The sequence below is a fragment of the Equus caballus genome, chromosome 11 (assembly GCF_041296265.1).
Source record: "Equus caballus isolate H_3958 breed thoroughbred chromosome 11, TB-T2T, whole genome shotgun sequence".
NCBI lineage: Eukaryota > Metazoa > Chordata > Mammalia > Perissodactyla > Equidae > Equus > Equus caballus.
The window spans coordinates 33,922,761-33,939,844 of NC_091694.1; the positions used below are offsets into that span (position 1 = coordinate 33,922,761).

General features: G+C 35.3%; 1 protein-coding gene and 1 long non-coding RNA gene across 4 annotated transcripts in view; one reads left to right on the forward strand and one right to left on the reverse strand.

Moving 5' to 3' along the window:
• VMP1 (vacuole membrane protein 1) overlaps positions 1-17,084 on the forward strand; it is a 125,487-nt gene that overhangs the window by 41,954 nt on the left and 66,449 nt on the right. For all 3 annotated transcript variants that reach the window (XM_070227522.1, XM_070227524.1, XM_070227523.1), the window contains one exon: positions 12,681-12,848. In XM_070227522.1, the coding sequence (XP_070083623.1) occupies positions 12,681-12,848 (168 nt within the window). The remainder of the gene's footprint in view (positions 1-12,680; positions 12,849-17,084) is intronic.
• Positions 11,725-17,084, reverse strand: part of LOC138916268 (uncharacterized) — a 48,438-nt gene continuing 43,078 nt past the window's right edge. Inside the window, exon 3 of the long non-coding RNA XR_011423286.1 lies at positions 11,725-12,128. This is a non-coding gene — a long non-coding RNA (uncharacterized lncRNA). The remainder of the gene's footprint in view (positions 12,129-17,084) is intronic.

The window sequence follows — 17,084 nt, forward strand, 5'->3', positions numbered from 1 at the left end:
GATTCATAATTCTCTAAACAACCAGGTTGACAAAAATAGGAACTTTGGTATGTGATAATGAGAAATGTATCTCAGACATGCTCCTTATATGCACGTACATTATTATTCATCAAGTTACAGGACAAGCAGATGATTAAAGAGCCATTTGTAAACTGTATGTGCCATTAATGATTTATAAAGTCTGTTATGTTTAACAATAACAAAGAGAATGAGTTCTTTGGCAGGAATTTACGAGTCTCAAGTCATTACGAACAGTTTTTGACACTAGGTGGAGTAGTTTCCTGAAGAATGGCTTAACAAGCCCTGTATTACACCTTTCAAACAAGCCCAGCTCCTAGACAAAGACCTCTAATGAGAACAAAAACTATCAACAATTATTTTATAATTTTAAAAGGCACCCAAATATTGAGCTATAAATAGAAGGCTGAGTATATTTTACAGACAACTTTTCTCTTTGGCATATATCTTAACCATTGAATTCTCTCACCTTTTGGGATCAAAATGGGAGGAATTTTCACATGTTGAAAGCATTGGAGTGGTCCTATCTAGATGTGGTTGGGATGTAGAAAAGTTTTGAAACTATTCAATTACGTTGTAGAATAGATTAGTTTTTATTAGAAGCTATAACGTCAAAGCATTATCATCTGAATGGTATTTATGAATCATCTGTTTAATATGACCATTTTAATAGAAAAAATATTTGGCTCTTTGTTATAAAATAAGTACAAAGAAAGTTAGTTGTGAGATATTTGTCCCTGTGTAAGAGTCATAAGTCTGTTTATGCTTTAAAATTTAGGATTATTTCATCAATAAAATATGTGGCAAAAATTATAAATTTAAAAAGTCTGACATCTTGATTGCTATTGAATATTATGGAACACCTCTGTATATAGTACCCTGTTTCCTTTAATAAACAAGTACTTTGTAGTGTGTGTATAGTATGCTAATATAAAGCTGTTTTTTTCCTTAGGTATAGACATTTCCTATAGTTTTTGACTCTTGGCTGTTTATTGCCTAAAGTAAATGTTATTTGGAAAACTGCATGGATATGGATTGAAATGAAATAGTGAAGTTTCAGAAAGGGAAATTGTTTAATGTCATGAGATGGAATAATTCTTTTTAAAAAATTGTTAGCCAATCTCTTTCCCTTTTTTCCTGCTTGACTTCTGATTATTGCTTCATTGCTCACCTTTCTATCCCTCCGTAAGACACGAAAGGAGAGATATTGCCAAAAGTAAGGTTCTAATGCAAATTGATATTGCTCTATATAGGTATAATGACTCTGGCTATAAGCATGCAGTGACTCAGGGCTCTTGCGGGAAAACCAACAGGCCTTTCTTAGAAAAGGTCTGTTTGCCCTTTTTTTTTTGATGAGGGCAGGATCAACTCTTCTCCCTTTCTTTCCCTACGAATGACTCATGTATTAACTCTTAAGAGCATCACCACATCAAAAGAAGAAACCAAGGTCTCCAGGACCTACGACTGGGTTTTCACCAGACAAAAGGGGTATGCACAGACTGGGTGACTTCCTGCCCTCAAGTCACTATTTATTAATGTGTGCTTAAATAAAAGCTAAGATTCAGTTCAGCTGAAATCTCTTCTGTTGGGTATATATTTTAAACAATTTATAATAACCTTTTTTTAAGCTCTCTCTATAAATATGTGGTCCATTTCTCCTAAGCGCTTAAGTCAACTTTATGTTCGAAGGTTGCTTAGGTTTAGAGAAGAAAAGCAAAACATGTCTTTGTTTATAGATTGATTCATATAATAAAAATGACTTCAAAGACAGGTCCTGAAAACTTGAGCTATAGAGCTTAGACATTTTTTGTTTTGATTAGCAGTTTTATACTTATCATAACACTATATCGTCTCATATATTCTTACCCTGTTACCTAGGTTGTGCAGGCATTATTATCATTATTGTTATTTTTATTACTATTATTATTAGGCTTTTTATCAAATGAGGAATGTGAGATAGAAGTCTGATTACATCTGGTAAGTTATTAACAGATTCAGAAAACTAAAACCCACATTAACTAGTGCCCAGATTACGGCTTTTTGACATACTGTACAACATTTTATGGAGAGGGACCAGAGGCTTAATTTGTACACTTGGGACCTTCTTCACAAAAAGAATATAAACACTAGTTAAACTTCTCAGTGCCCGTTTGGAATCAGTAGTTTTATGCTCTAACCTCCTAGAATTGTTTGCTTTACACCATAACCTTAGGTAAGTTGTTTTCTGACTATGATGAGGAAACCAATGATTAAAAGAATTTGAAGAGTAGAATCCCTGTTTGCAAAAGCATTTATAAAGTCCCCTGAAAGTTGGACTTAAAGAAAACAAAGGTTTTTGCAAGTCATACAGACGACTGTTTGTCATCTTTCATTTATTTATCACCCAGATATTCCTAATGAATCACATTCTAGACTAACCACTGACTCCTTTTGTTCCTTAGTGAAGGAGTATGGCAAACAAATGTTTTCCCAGTGAATCAGCACAGGATTCTTGATTTTATTACCTTTGCCCTAAACTTTCCAGACAAAACTAATTGGAAATTTTGCCTTTGGGATCTCACTTGACTTCTGTGTATGGATGATGGATTAGGCTATGAATTGACATTACAGATGTTGTGCAAACAATTGCAGTCTTTAGGAATGTTTTATCAGTTCTGTGGGAGCCGCCTAGAATGTAAGAATGTTTGTCTGTCTGTCTTCTCGTCTTCCTTACAAAAACTCGTACATACACATACTGCACTCTTAATGTGACATGATATTCTTCATCTTGGTTGATAAAGAGGCTTGACTAAATTAGGCTCATAGTTAACTATTATGACCATTTTAGGTTTTTACTTTTTAAAAAAAGTCTCTGGAAGAAAAGGCCCTAAAATAAACCCAACAGTAAAGTTCAGAATCCAGAAAACTTTCTTTTTTTTTTTTTTAATGAAGCAGCAATGCATATACTAGTTTGTCATTTTAATAATATAATTTTTTTCAGGGATTAAGGTATGAATATCACACACTCTCCTTACGAAGACCCTAATTTGTGTTTGTGGCACCAGGACTTCTTTCTCAGAGCTTTTATAGGTACTGCATTATTATCAGGCCACTGTTTAGAACTTCTCTTCACTGCCAGATTAGGATAGTTTTGTGTGGTATAATTTCAGGAATGATAATTTTATCTCTTTAGGACAATTTTTTAAATTAGAAATTTCTCTTAATTAGAACTATAACTAATAGTTATATTAGTTATTATTAGTTATAATAGTTATATATGAAGCTAGAGTAAAATTTGATCCCATTGGGTTGTCTCTGTCAATTTTTTTCAATCACTAAAACTTACTGTTTTACACTGCTCATGAAAGAATATTATAGAAATGTAACTTTTAAAATTTATCTGAAAAGAATATTTTAAAAGTTAAAATACTTCTTCCACAAATACCTATATCTGCTCTTATTAGAAATCTTACCCCCTGATCTAACTGTGGTTTTGCTCTCACCCAGACATACTCTTGCCTCTCCAAGCAGTATATCTTTTATCCTAGACAAGGCAAAATTATTCCATTATCAAAACTTTGGAAAATATAATGTAATACAGCTCATGAGACTAGATATATGAGGCTTTGAACTGAAGCAAAACCAGATGTTCAATATGACACAAATAGCTGAACTGCCTTGTTGAATTGACTTTACTTAGAATGACTATAATGACTCACAAGCCCTCCCAAACAAAGACCCTAAAACCTGTCACTCTGATGAGATTATAGCATTTCTTCATAATCTTAAAGTTTAACCTTCTTATCATTAAAAGGAACTTTCATTGGTGGTAATTAGGAACTCTGAGGGGCTATGTGTGCAGTGAGTGAATGTTACTTGTGACCTGGTCGCTAACTAGGGAATTTATAGAGTCTCCTAGGTTTTATATAGCTGTTTAGCTTCTTTTGATTACCACCACACAGATTAAAGGGCAATATTCTTATCTGGAGAAATTAACCTTTGAAGACTTCATTTGCCACTTTTCCTTAAGAAGTATTCCTTGTATTGATCTTTACCTTGCCACATGGCACGTTCTTTTAAATGTGCTAAGACTCGTTTTATACCACAACATGTGGTCTGTCTTGGTGAATGTTCCATGAGTACTTGAAAAGAATATGTGTTTGGGGGCTGGCCCCGTGGCCGAGTGGTTAAGTTCGCGCCCTCCGCTGCAGGCGGCCCAGTGTTTTGTTGGTTCGAGTCCTGGGCGTGGACATGGCACTGCTCATCAAACCACGCTGAGGCAGCATCCCACATGCCACAATTAGAAGGACCCACAACAAAGAATATACAACTATGTACCAGGGGGCTTTGGGGAGAAAAAAGGAATAAAACTTTTAAAAAATCTTTAAAAAAAAAAAAGAATATGTGTTTGGCTATTGTTAGGTGAAGTGTTGCCTATTATTCAAATCTTCTATATCCATACTGGCTGTCAATTATCCCCTCTGATTGCTTTTAAGATTTTCAACTACTGATTATCAACTCTTAAGAGAAGGGCGTTGAAATTTCCAACTATAATTGTGGATTTATTTCTCCTTTCAGTTCTGTTAGTTTCTGCTTTAATATTCTGACACTCTGTTATTACATGCCTACACATTTAGGATTGTTCTGTCTTCCTGAGAATTAGCCCTTTTATCATTATGGAATGTCCTTATTCATCTCTAGTAATATTTTCTTTTCTGAAGTCTACTTTTTCTGATATTGGTATAGCCACTCCATCTTTTTTATGATTATTTTTAAATGGTTTACCTTTTTTCATCCCTTTACTTTTACTGTTGGGTCTTGATGATTAAAATGAGTTTCTTATAGACAGCATGTACTGAGGTCTTGCTTTTTAATCCAGTTTGACACTCTCTGCCTTTTCACTTGTATGTTTGGTCCATTTATAATTAATATTGTTATCAATATGGTTGGGTTTAAGTTTACTCACAAACTATTTGTCCCACCTATTTTTTATTCCTTTCCTACCTTCTTTTGGATTCCACATTTATTTTATTATTTTTTAAAGATTTTATTTTTTTCCTTTTTCTCCCCAAAGCCCCCTGGTACATAGTTGTATATTCTTAGTTGTGGGTCCTTCTAGTTGTGGCATGTGGAATGCCGCCTCAGCATGGCCTGATGAGCGGTGCCATGTCTGCTCCCAGGATTTGAACCGGCGAAACCCTGGGCTGCCACAGTGGAGTGCACAAACTTAACCACTCAGCCACGGGGCCGGCCCCCTACATTTATTTTTAGTATATATAATGTAACCACCTTACCATAGTATACTCCATTTTCTCCCTCCCATACTTTATGCTGTCTTTGTCATATATTTTACTTCTACATATGTCACAGTTTTTGCTTTAAACAACTAGTTATTTTTTTAAGACATTTTAAAATAAGGAGGAAAGGTCTTCTGTATTTCCATTGCTCTTCACTCCTCTGTGTACATTTAAGTTTCCATCTGGTACGCTTTTCTGTCTGAGAACTTTTTTGAAATACATTTTCCCTGGATTCTAGGTTGACATTTTTTTCTGTGCAGCACTTTAGAAAAGTAATTCCTTGAAACCTCTAGAAGAAAATATAGGCAGTACACTTTTCGACATTGGTCTTAGCAGCATATTTTTGAGTACTGTGTCTGACCAGGCAAGGGAAACAATAGAAAAAATAAACAAATGGGACTACATCGAACTAAAAATCTTCTGCACAGCAAAGGAAACCATCAACAAAATGAAAAGACAACCTAACAATTGGGAGAAGATATTTTCAAACCATATATCTGATAAGGGGTTAATATCCAAAATATATAAAAAAACTCATACATCTCAACAACAAAAAAACTAACAACCCAATTAAAAAATGGGCAAAAGATCTGAACAGACATTTCTCCAAAGAAGACATACAGATGGCCAAAAGGCACATGGAAAGATGTTCAACATCACTAATTATTAGGAAAATGCAAATCAAAAACTACAATGAGATATCACCTCACTCCCCTCAGAATGGCTATAATTAACAAGGAAATAAGTGTTGGAGAGGATGTGGAGGAAAAGGAACTCTCATACTCTGCTGATGGGAGTGCAAACTGATACAGCCACTCTGGAAAATAGTGTGGAGATTTCTCAAAATATTAAGAACTACGATACAATCCAGCTATTCCACTGCTGGGTATTTATCCAAAGAACATGAAAACACGAATGCATAAAGATATATGCACCCTGTGTGCACTGCAGCATTATTCACAATAGCCAAGACTTGGAAGCAACCTAGGTGCCCATCAAGGGATGAATGGATAAAGAAGATGTGGTATATATACACAATGGGATACTACTGAGCCATAAGAAAAGATGAAATCTTGCCTTTTGTGCCAACATGGATGGACCTTGAGGATATTATGCTAAGTGAAATAAGTCAGAGAGAGAAAGTTAAATACTGTATGATCTCACTCATAGATAGAAGATAAAAACAACGACAAACAGGTAGAGACAGATTGGTTTGGTGGTTACCAGAGGGGAAGAGGGAAGGCAGGAGGGCAAAAGGGGCTATTAGGCATATATCTGTATAATGGTGGATTGTAATTAGTCTTTGGGTAGTGAACATGATATAATGTACACAGAAATCAAAATATAATGATGTACATCTGAAATTTATATAATCTTATAAACTAGTGTTACTGCAATAAAAAAAAGTAATTGCACTTTTTCTGATGAGAAGTGTTAGCTGTATTTCCCTGTAGATGATGTTATTTTTATCCCCTCTGATTGATTTTAAGATTTTCTCAATATTATTTAATTATAGCAAGTTGATTATGATTTTATGATGATTGTCAGCAATTTGATTATGTTTTATTTTCTTTATGTTGATCCTGACTGAGATTTGTTGAGTTTCTTAGCTATGTGAATTGATGGATTGATATTTTTAATCAAATCTTGAAAATGTTTGATCACTATTTCTTCAAATATTTTTCTGTACACACCTCATCCCCCCACACCTTTCCCTCTCTTTCTAGGATTTCAATTACATGTATATTAGACTGGTTGGTATTATTCCAAAGGTTACTGAGGTTCATTTCTTTCATAGCCTTTATTCTCTGTGCCCTTTAGTTTGGATACTTTCTATTGCCTTGTATTCAAGTTCTCTAATATTTTCTTCTGCAGTGTCTAATCTCTTGATAATCTAACCAATGAATTTTTCTATTCAGATATTATATTTTCAGCTCTAGAAGTTCCATTTTGTCATTTTTTATATTTTCTATTTCTTTCCTCATTGTGTTTATGTTTTCCTTTAAATCCAGGATCAGCAAACTTTTTCTGTAACGGGCCATGTAGTAAATATTTTAGACTTTGTAGGCCATGGGGTCTCTGTCAGAGCTATTCAACTTCACCATTGTAGCACAGAATTGACCAGAGACAGTATGTGAGTGAAAGTATATGACTTTAGTCTTTGAAACTTAATAAAATTGGTGGAGGGTTGAATTTGGTTCATGGACTGAAGTTTGCCAACTGCTGCTTTAAATCCTTGAACATATTTATAGTCACTGTTTTCAAGTCCTTGTTTTCTAATTCCTTTTCTCTGACATTTCTTGGTCTAATTCTATTGAGTAATGTTTCTTTTGGCTATAGGTCATATTTTCCTGCTTATCTAGTTATTATTGGATGCTGGATACGTGGTATTAAATTGTTGATTATATCGATTTTATTATCTTCCTTTACAGAGCATCAATTTTTTGTTTTGGTGGATGGTTACATTACTTGTGGATCAGCTTGATCTGTTTAAGGCTTTTTAAAAATCTTTTTATGGCCTATTTAGAGTAGCTTTTACTATAGCCTCTTTCCAAGATCTTCCCTGAATGCTGCATCCCTCCACTCTAGCTGGTTGAAGCTCAAGTGTTTCCCAGCCCTAATAAACTCAAGGAATTGTTCAGCTTACAGCTGCCTGATAGTTGTTTTTTTTCCCACTAGTTGTACTTTGCCTGGCCTCATGGAATCTCCCCCTAGCGTGCGATGCAGCTTTGTATGCCAGAGTCTCAAGGGGCCCCCATGAATGTTTCTAGAGTTCTTTCTCTGCATAGCTCCCTCTTCACTAGTATTCTGCCCCACAAATTTCAACTACTGAGCCTCCCCGAACTCAGATTTCCTTATCAACTCAGCAAGACCACCATGCTTTGCTTGGGGTCTTCCTCTTTAGACCATGGATTTTGCTATAGACAGGGAATGTGTCTACAAATCGAAAGCCAGAGTCATCGTAGGGTTTCCTCATTTGTATCTCATCTCTCAGTGGTCAGAAGTTCTGTACTGCCTGTTACAATGTCTGAAAAGAACTGTTCTGTATATTCTGTCCAGTTTTCTAGTTGTTTATTGTAGGAGTGAAAGTCTGTACCAGTTGCTTCATGATCTGAGGCAGAAAACCCACAGCCAAAGGCCAGGATTTCTAGCTCTTACATATCAATACCTGCATGTTCCCATGAGAGCTGGAACCTCCTTCTCAGTTCATTAGGTTATTTTTTTGTTTTATGGTGATTCTGTCCAGGTAGCCTTTTATATAGCTGTTTGTCTTTATCCCTTGTTTCTTCATTTGGTATGGTTACAATGTGATTCTTTCAGAACAGTTTAGTGGTTACTAGTGGGAAGGGGGTTGGGGTTGAGCACAAGGGGTCAAGGGGAGCACTTATATGGTGACTGACAGATAATAATGTACAACTGAAATTTCACAGTGTTATAAACTATTATGACCTCAATTTAAAAAAATGTGGTTCTTTCATATTTGGTACATTGCAGTGTGACTTGTAAGTTTTAGAAAATAGACTTAAACAGCAATTTGAATATATGTAACTTTAAGATTTTTTTAATGAAAATTATTTTTTTGTTTTTATGTTTGGATTTTCCATGTAAGCTGGTATCTATTTCAATCAAACCAGTTATATTTAGGAGTGCTTAACCTGTAATGTTGAAAACAACTTGTGATGTTTCCTGTCTGTTAACATAGTTTAAACTAAAATGTCAAGGTATAGGCTAAATGAGCGCTTGAGTATGAACAAAGGACAAGATGCTCAGTTATTCATGTTCATTTTGTCTGGGAACCACCACATCTGCCTCTAAGGCTGAGTAATCATGACTTATTACTGTGGTTATGGAAAGTATATATCAGCATAGTTGTGTGAATGAACCATCCTTTCTTTAGGGAAAAAATTCTCATCAGATTACTAAAAATTTCCCTTTTTAGAATCATTTAAATTTACAACTATGAATAAGTCTTTTATCTTATTGGATGATGTATTTAATCTGCCAGGGTACATATTTTATCTATATTTCTGGAGTAGATATGTAGTTTCTTCCTTTCTATATACCCCAGAAATCTCATTATTTTTGCATCCAGTACAGTTTGATTTTTGTTCACTGGGAGTTCGTTTCTAGAGGCGAGGAGTAGACCGACTGTTGCTGCAGCCTGCAGAGGATAGTTCTGTGGCGATATCGTGGCAAACTCTTGAATTTCTTCTGTTTACTGGTATCACATTTCTCTTTTGTGTTTTCAAACAGTAAAGGTGGAAGTTACACTTGGTTTTTTTGAATTCCATCGGACTTAGCTGTAAATGTACGATGAGAAATTTTTCTCTAATTAATTCGGTTATTCTGAATTCCACAAACTTAAAACTTGAGGGGTTTTTTTTTTCTGGAATCACAAAATAATGTGTTTTTTTTCCTTAACTGTGAAATCTCTTATCTAATGTGAAATTTCTTATCTAGTATTCAAAGAAACAGTTGTAGATTTCATGGTTAATCATAACTTTTTTAAAAACCTGAATACTCAAAAGCATTCCTTTTTTAAACATTCTGTAATTATTTTTAAAACTTAAATGTTACTATTTATGATTTCTATGAATTAAAACTCAAGAAAAAGAGGAACAGAGTAAAAATTGACATAGATTTTTTTGGTCATGAAAAAACCTAATTAATTGATTCAGGGCTAAGGATAGAACTTCATTTTTTAGATTTTATCTGATCATAAAGTGCCTATTGCATTTAAGGAGAAATGTAGCGTAGATTTTTCTTCATAACAGCTAATGGCTTGTAATTTATGAGGGCTTACTATATGCCCAGCACTGCTCTAAGCTGAGCACTTTGTAAGAATTGACTAATGTAAGCCTCAGAATATCCCCAGGATGTAGGTCCTGAGAGTATTTTATTATCCCCATTTTGTAGACAAGGAAAGCAACACTCATCAGGTTAAGTGACAGAGGGCAGAACCTGAACCAGAACTTTTGGCTATAGAAGTTATGCTTATGGCTACTATGTATGAACTTTGTCTATAGTATGTTTTAAAGTGAATACTTATACCGTATGTATTAGAGCAACATGTTAAGAATGTCCAACTTTTAGATCTTACACCTTGTGAGAACTTTGGAAATTAACGTTAGACTTTATTGACATACTTGATTATATTTGGAGTTTTTAAATTTTGGAGCTGGATTTTTTCTTCTTTTTTTGTGAGGAAGACTGGCCCTAACATCTGTTGCCAATCTTCCTGTTTTTGCTTGAGGAAGATTGTCACTGAGCTAACATCTGTGCCAGTCTTCCTCTAACTTTACATGTGGGACACTGCCACAGCATGGCTTGATGAGCCATGTGTAAGTCCGTGCCTGGCATCTGAACCTGCGGAACTCAGGCCACAGAAGCAGAGCGCACAAACCCAACCACTATGCCACCGGGCCAGCCCCAAGTCTCATTCTTTTGCCTTTTGCAGAAGAGTAAACTGAGCCCTGGAAAGGTTTAGTGACTTGTCCAAGGTCACTTATTTTCTGACCCTTAATTTACTATTCTCCCAATGGTTCCTAAACCTAGCCTCTTAGAACCTAACTTATTTGAAACTCTAAAGGAGCTTGTTTAAAACATATGTGTACTCCCCCTCCGCCTGCCCATTGAATCAATCTATGCTTGGGAAACCCAGGAATTTATATTTGTAACAAACCCCCTAGTTGATGCTAATGCATATACCTCACCTTGGCATACATGTGCAGTTGGGAACCATTGTGTTTAAGCCTTTATCACACACCTAAATATTCATCCATATGATTATTATTAATTTGTAATATTTTAAAATAAAGGTACAAAGCAGCAAAAAAGCTTCCATAGAAAAAAATTACTTTAAAGGAAAAACTCGCTAATACTGGTCCCACAGTTTTATTTTTTAATTTTTATTTATTTATTTATTTATTTATTTATTTTGAGGAAGATTAGCCCTGAGCTAACATCTGCTGCCAATCCTCCTCTTTTTACTGAGGAAGACTGGCCCTGAGCTCACATCCGTGCCCATCTTCCTCTACTTTATATGTGGGACACCTACCACAGCATAGCTTACCAAGTGGTGCCATGTCCGCACCCAGGATCTGAACCAGCGGGCGAACCCTGGGCTGCCGAAGTGGAACATGCACACTCAACTGCTGCACCACCGGGCCAGCCCCCCACAGTTTCATTTTTGTTTTAGGATCTCAGTGGGAGAGAGACATGAGGTAGTCACTTCACCAGCTGTTTTTAAGTAAGGTCAAAAAGTAGTAGTCTCAGATTATGCCTAAAGGAATAGGGGCACAGCAAGTTTTTATCACAGAGGATAACATTCTTACAAATGAGAAATATGGATAAATAAAATCAGAATCAAGCTAGAAATCATACGGTTTCCAGGAGGTAGTATTGGAGGAAGGAGATTGACTACAAAAGGACAAAGGAAACTTTTTTTGTTATTGAGTTCATAACAGTTTACATCATTCTGAAATTTCAGTTGTACATTGTTTCTTGTCTGTCACCACATAAATGCTCCCCTTCACCCTCTGTGCCCACCTCCCACCTCCCCTTCCCCTGGTAACCACTGAACTGTTCTCTTTGTCCGTTTGTTTATCTTCCACATAGGAGTGAAGTCAAATGGTGTTTGTCTTTCTCGGTCTGGCTTATTTCGCTTAAAATAATACCCTCCAGGTCCATCCGTGTTGTTGCAAATGGGATGATTGTGTCTTTTTTATGGCTGAGTAGTATTCCATTGTATATATATACACCACATCTTCTTTATCCAGTCATCGGTAGACGGGCTCTTGGATTGCTTCCATGTCTTGGCTGTTATGAATAGTGCTGCAATGAACATAGGGGTACATATATCACTTTGGATTGTTGATTTCAAGTTGTTTGGGTAGACACCCAGTAGTGGGGTAGCTGAGTCATATGATATTTCTACTTTTAGTTTTTTGAGGAATCTCCATACCGTTTTCCGTAGTGGCTGCACCAGTTTGCATTCCCACCAGCAGTGTATGAGGGTTCCAAAGGGAACTTTTTACACTGATGGAAATGTTCTGTATCTTGATTGGTTGTGGTTATATGGCTGAATATATTTGTCAAAACTCATTGAACAATAGTCCTAAAAAAAGTGACTCTTACTATATGTAAATTATACCTCAATAAGTCTAAATTTTTTTTAATAGCAAGCCAGGAAGAGATTCTGGGAAGATTATTTTTTCAGATTACCAATTGTATCTTGAAATATTTAGTTAGATAGATTTGTGTTCTTTAAAAGCTAAGATTTTTCTGTTAATATATAGTGATTAAGAGATTGTTAAAATAACATGTGTTGATAATTTCTTTTTCATTAATGTTTCTCATCAGAGGTTTCTCATACTTGTTTTATAGGGTCCACATATTGCTTCAGTTACGTTAGCTGCTTATGAATGCAATTCAGTTAATTTCCCTGAACCACCCTATCCTGATCAGATTATTTGTCCAGATGAAGAGGGCGTTGAAGGAACCATTTCTTTGTGGAGCATCATCTCAAAAGTTAGGATTGAGGCCTGCATGTGGGTAAGATGTCCATTTTCCTATTTGTCTGAAATTAACCTTACTGTCTTGATACTTTGTTGTACCTCATTGAAATTGAGTCCAAACATACACCAAATTAGTAGATAATTAATTCAGAAAGTCACCAGCTACCTACTTCCAAGTAGCAGAAAACTTGTAGAGCTTCTTCTGTTCGTGAATGACATTCAGAAGGAAGATATGAAGCCATAGGTGCCAGGAAGCAATTGATGCCAAGTAAACAACAGCTGGGAAAAGGAGTACAGGTGATGCAGCTATACTACTTTGTAAAATTTTATAAATGTTTATATACTTGATAAACACATAGGAAGTGCTTATATATCACTCCCAGATTGGTAAATGTTACGCGTTTCACTCCTAGATTTTAAAACTCTGTGTTTATTCTTAGAGGACTCATTTCATTTTCGGAGTTGATATAATACTGAAGTTGGGTCAGACATTTCTTAATAAACCAAACTTTACTGTAGTAGAGGTATCAGACTATATGGTTGTATATAGTGATCTTACTTTCAGTTGTACCAATTACTCTTTTTATGGTTTGCTTAAGTGTATTTTGGGAAGTTTTTGGACTATATGTTCAATGGCAGATGTCTTTTAATCCACACAAAGCATTCTTTTTTTTCTCTATATGCCTAAATTCATTCAGGTATCTATCACTGAGGAATACTTCATTTGCTAAAGACTTCCTAGTACCATTTGAATTATTTTTTAATTCATTATTTGAATTCATTAAGTTATATGACCCCTGTAACTTTTTTCCCCTAACCATTTTGTATAAAATAAGAAATGTGAAACAGATCACTGAAAAATTTTAACTATAATGAACATGAATACCCTGCCCACAGAAAAGGCAGCATTTTGGAACACATTTAAGTGTTAGCAATTATGTTGTGTTTTAAAAGAATTATAAGGGAAATGCCATACATTGAATTTGTTGAATATGAAAGACAGGAAAAATTGTCATGTTTCCTGTTACTCTTTTATAAACACTGGAAACAAATTCATTGTACTAGTTGCATATGTTTTATAAATTTGACCACGTTAGTCTTTTGATGAAAAATTTTTATTAAAATAACAGAAAATACTTGGAACATGCTAGAAAGGGACTGTGTATATAGACTTTGGTTTTCTGTTTTTGTTTTGTTCTTTCGAAAATGATTTACGTGGCTGGATTAACACTAGTGGCAACAAAGAAAACTTCCATCCCAGCTGGCAGTGATAACTGCCTCCTCCAAACTCTCATAGTGCATATTGTCTGAAACGCTCATTTGGCCTGGCTCCATGCATGCCTTAAATTAGTTAACTTGGCTTACTTCCCCAAATAAATTTTAAGCTCCTAAAAAAGTACAGATTGTACCTTAAATTTATTACCCTCACAGCAATCAGCATTAGGCTTTGCACGTGGTACAAGAGTGTTAGGGGGCCAGCCCTGATGGCCTAGTGGTTAAGTTCAGCATGCTCCACTTTGGCGGCCCAGGTTCGATTCCTATACCATGGATCTACACCGCTTTGTTAGTGGCCATGCTGTGCCAACAGCCCACCTACGAAAAAATAGAGGAAGATTGGCACAGATGTTACCTCAGCGTGAATCTTCCTCAGGGAAAAAGAAAAGAAAAAAATGTCAGTAAATACTGATTAATTGGCTGAATATGTTTGCTCTTTATATTTCCTTCTTTGAAACTGTCCTTTGTCATGTAAAACATATAGCACATATCCAGTTATATTTAAATTGGTTCCTCTTGTTCTCAGCATTTACAAGGGCAATCCTTTCAACAAAGGGTAGTGGGAAAACTGAGTATCTAAATGCAAAAGAATGAAGTTGGACCGTCACCTTAAACCATGTGTAAAAGTTAACTCAAAATGCATGAAAGACCTAAACTTAAAAGCTAAAACTATAAAACTCTTAGAAACTCTTAGAAGAAATTGTAGAGACCAATCTACATGATGTTGGATTTGCCAGTGGTTTCTTAAATATGACACCAAAAACATATGCAACAAAAGAAAAAAATAGATAAATTGAACTTTGCTAAAAATTAAAAGCTCTTATACATCAAAGGACATTATCAAGAGAGTGAAAAGACAACCCACAAAATGGGAGAAAATGTCTATAAATTGTATATCTGATAAGGGTCTAATATCCAGAATATTTAAAGAACTACAACTCAACAGCAAAAAGACAAACAACCTAATTAAAAAATAGACAAAGAACTTCAACGTTTCTCCAGAGAAGATATACAAATGACCCATAAGCACACAGAAAGATTCTTTTTACTTTTTTGAGGAAGATTAACCCTGAGCTAACTACTGCCAATCCTCCTCTTTTTGCTGAGGAAAACTGACCCTGAGCTAACATCCATGCCCATCTTCCTCTACTTTATATGTGGGACACCTACCACAGCATGGCTTTTCCAAGCGGTGCCATGTCTGCACCCGGGATCTGAACCGGCGAACCGTGGGCCACCAAGAAGCGGAATGTGCAAACTTAACCGCTGTGCCACCGGGCCAGCCCCTCACATATTGGGGAAATGCAAATCCAAACCACAAGGAAAAACTTCATACACATTAGGATAGCTGTTATTTTTTTAAAAAAAAAAAAAGGAAAATAACAAGTGTTGGTGAGGATGTGGAAAAATTGGAACCCTTATAGATTGCTGGTGGGAATGTAAAGTGACTCAGGTGCTGTGGAAAGGAGTTTGGTGCTTCTCAAAAACTTAAACTATAGAATTACCATATGACACTCCTTTAATTCCACTCCTACATAAATACCCAGAAGAACTGAAAACTGGGACCCAAGTTACAGATTCTTGTACTTCACTGTTTGGCAGCGTTATTCACATTATCGGAAAGGTGGAAACAACCCAAGTGTCCCTCAACAGATAAATGGATAAACAAAATGTAATATATACATATAATGGAATATTATTCGGCCATAAAAAGGAATGAAGTTCTGATACATGCTGCAATATGGATGAACCTTGAAAACATTGTTTAGTGAAATAAACCAGACATAGACAGATATTGTATGATTCCACTTATGTGCACTTTCTAGAAGAGTCAAATTAATAAGACAAAAAGTAAATTAGAAGTTATCAGTGGTGTGGGGAATGAGAAGTTAATACTTAAGAGTTACAGAGTTTCTCTTTGGATGATGAAGAATATTGGAAATAGTAATGATAGTTGTACAACATTGTGAATGCTGTTAATGCCACTGAATTTTATATTTAAAATATAAATATAATTGTTAAATATAAATGTTAAATGGGACACACTCAAAAAGTCAATACTACTGAAGTTGAGAAACCTTTATTTAGAGTGTGTTGACCTTGATTCTTAGAGTTTACTCTTTTAATAATTTGATCCCATTTGTGTTCACATTCATATGTCTTTTTCAGGGGAATGTCTTGCTTGATTAAAAACTGATATTTATTTAAAATTTTTATCTAATTTGTACTTTGTGAAGTAAAATACCTTTACAGACTTTACTATCATTCTAAATATATTGAATCAGTAAAATCATTGAAATATGTGCTACTTCCAATTGTAATATAAAGACCAGAGTCAACCTCAGTTTCAACTTGTTCATATTGATCTCTGGAGCATGAATCATTTGATACTATTGATCAGTAGGTTACCTTTTTTCAATTTGCATCTTTTTTGATCTTTCACAATGTGGCTATATCACCAGTGCAGGTCTTCACAAATTTTCTTTTCATTCATAAATTCCAATAACAGTTATTAAGCATCCAAGCACTGGAGATTCAGAGTGAACAAAACTTAACAGGCTCTTCCATCATGGAACTTTACTCTCTAGTGAGGGAAATAATTACCATGGAAAAATGTAGATATAATTATCATGGAAAAGTGTAAATATAAGTATCATGGAAAAATTATATATATAAATATTTAAACTGTGGTAAGTGCTATGAAGGAGAAACCTACTGGATAACACAAACATTTTCCCTAGTCTCTGATTCAGGGGAGATTTCCATGGAGAAGCACTGTTTCAGTTGCGATCTAAAGTAATAAAGAGTGAAGTGGGGAGGCGGAATGGCAGCAGGGCCGGGGAGAGAAGAACATGTGTGACAACTTTCAGATAGGGAACATTACCTTTTAAGGCAATTTATTTGTTTAGTTCTTGGTTTTGTTTTTGGGGGGTTTTCTTATTGTGGTAAAATATACATGACACATAGTTTACTATTTTGACCATTTTTAATTGCACAG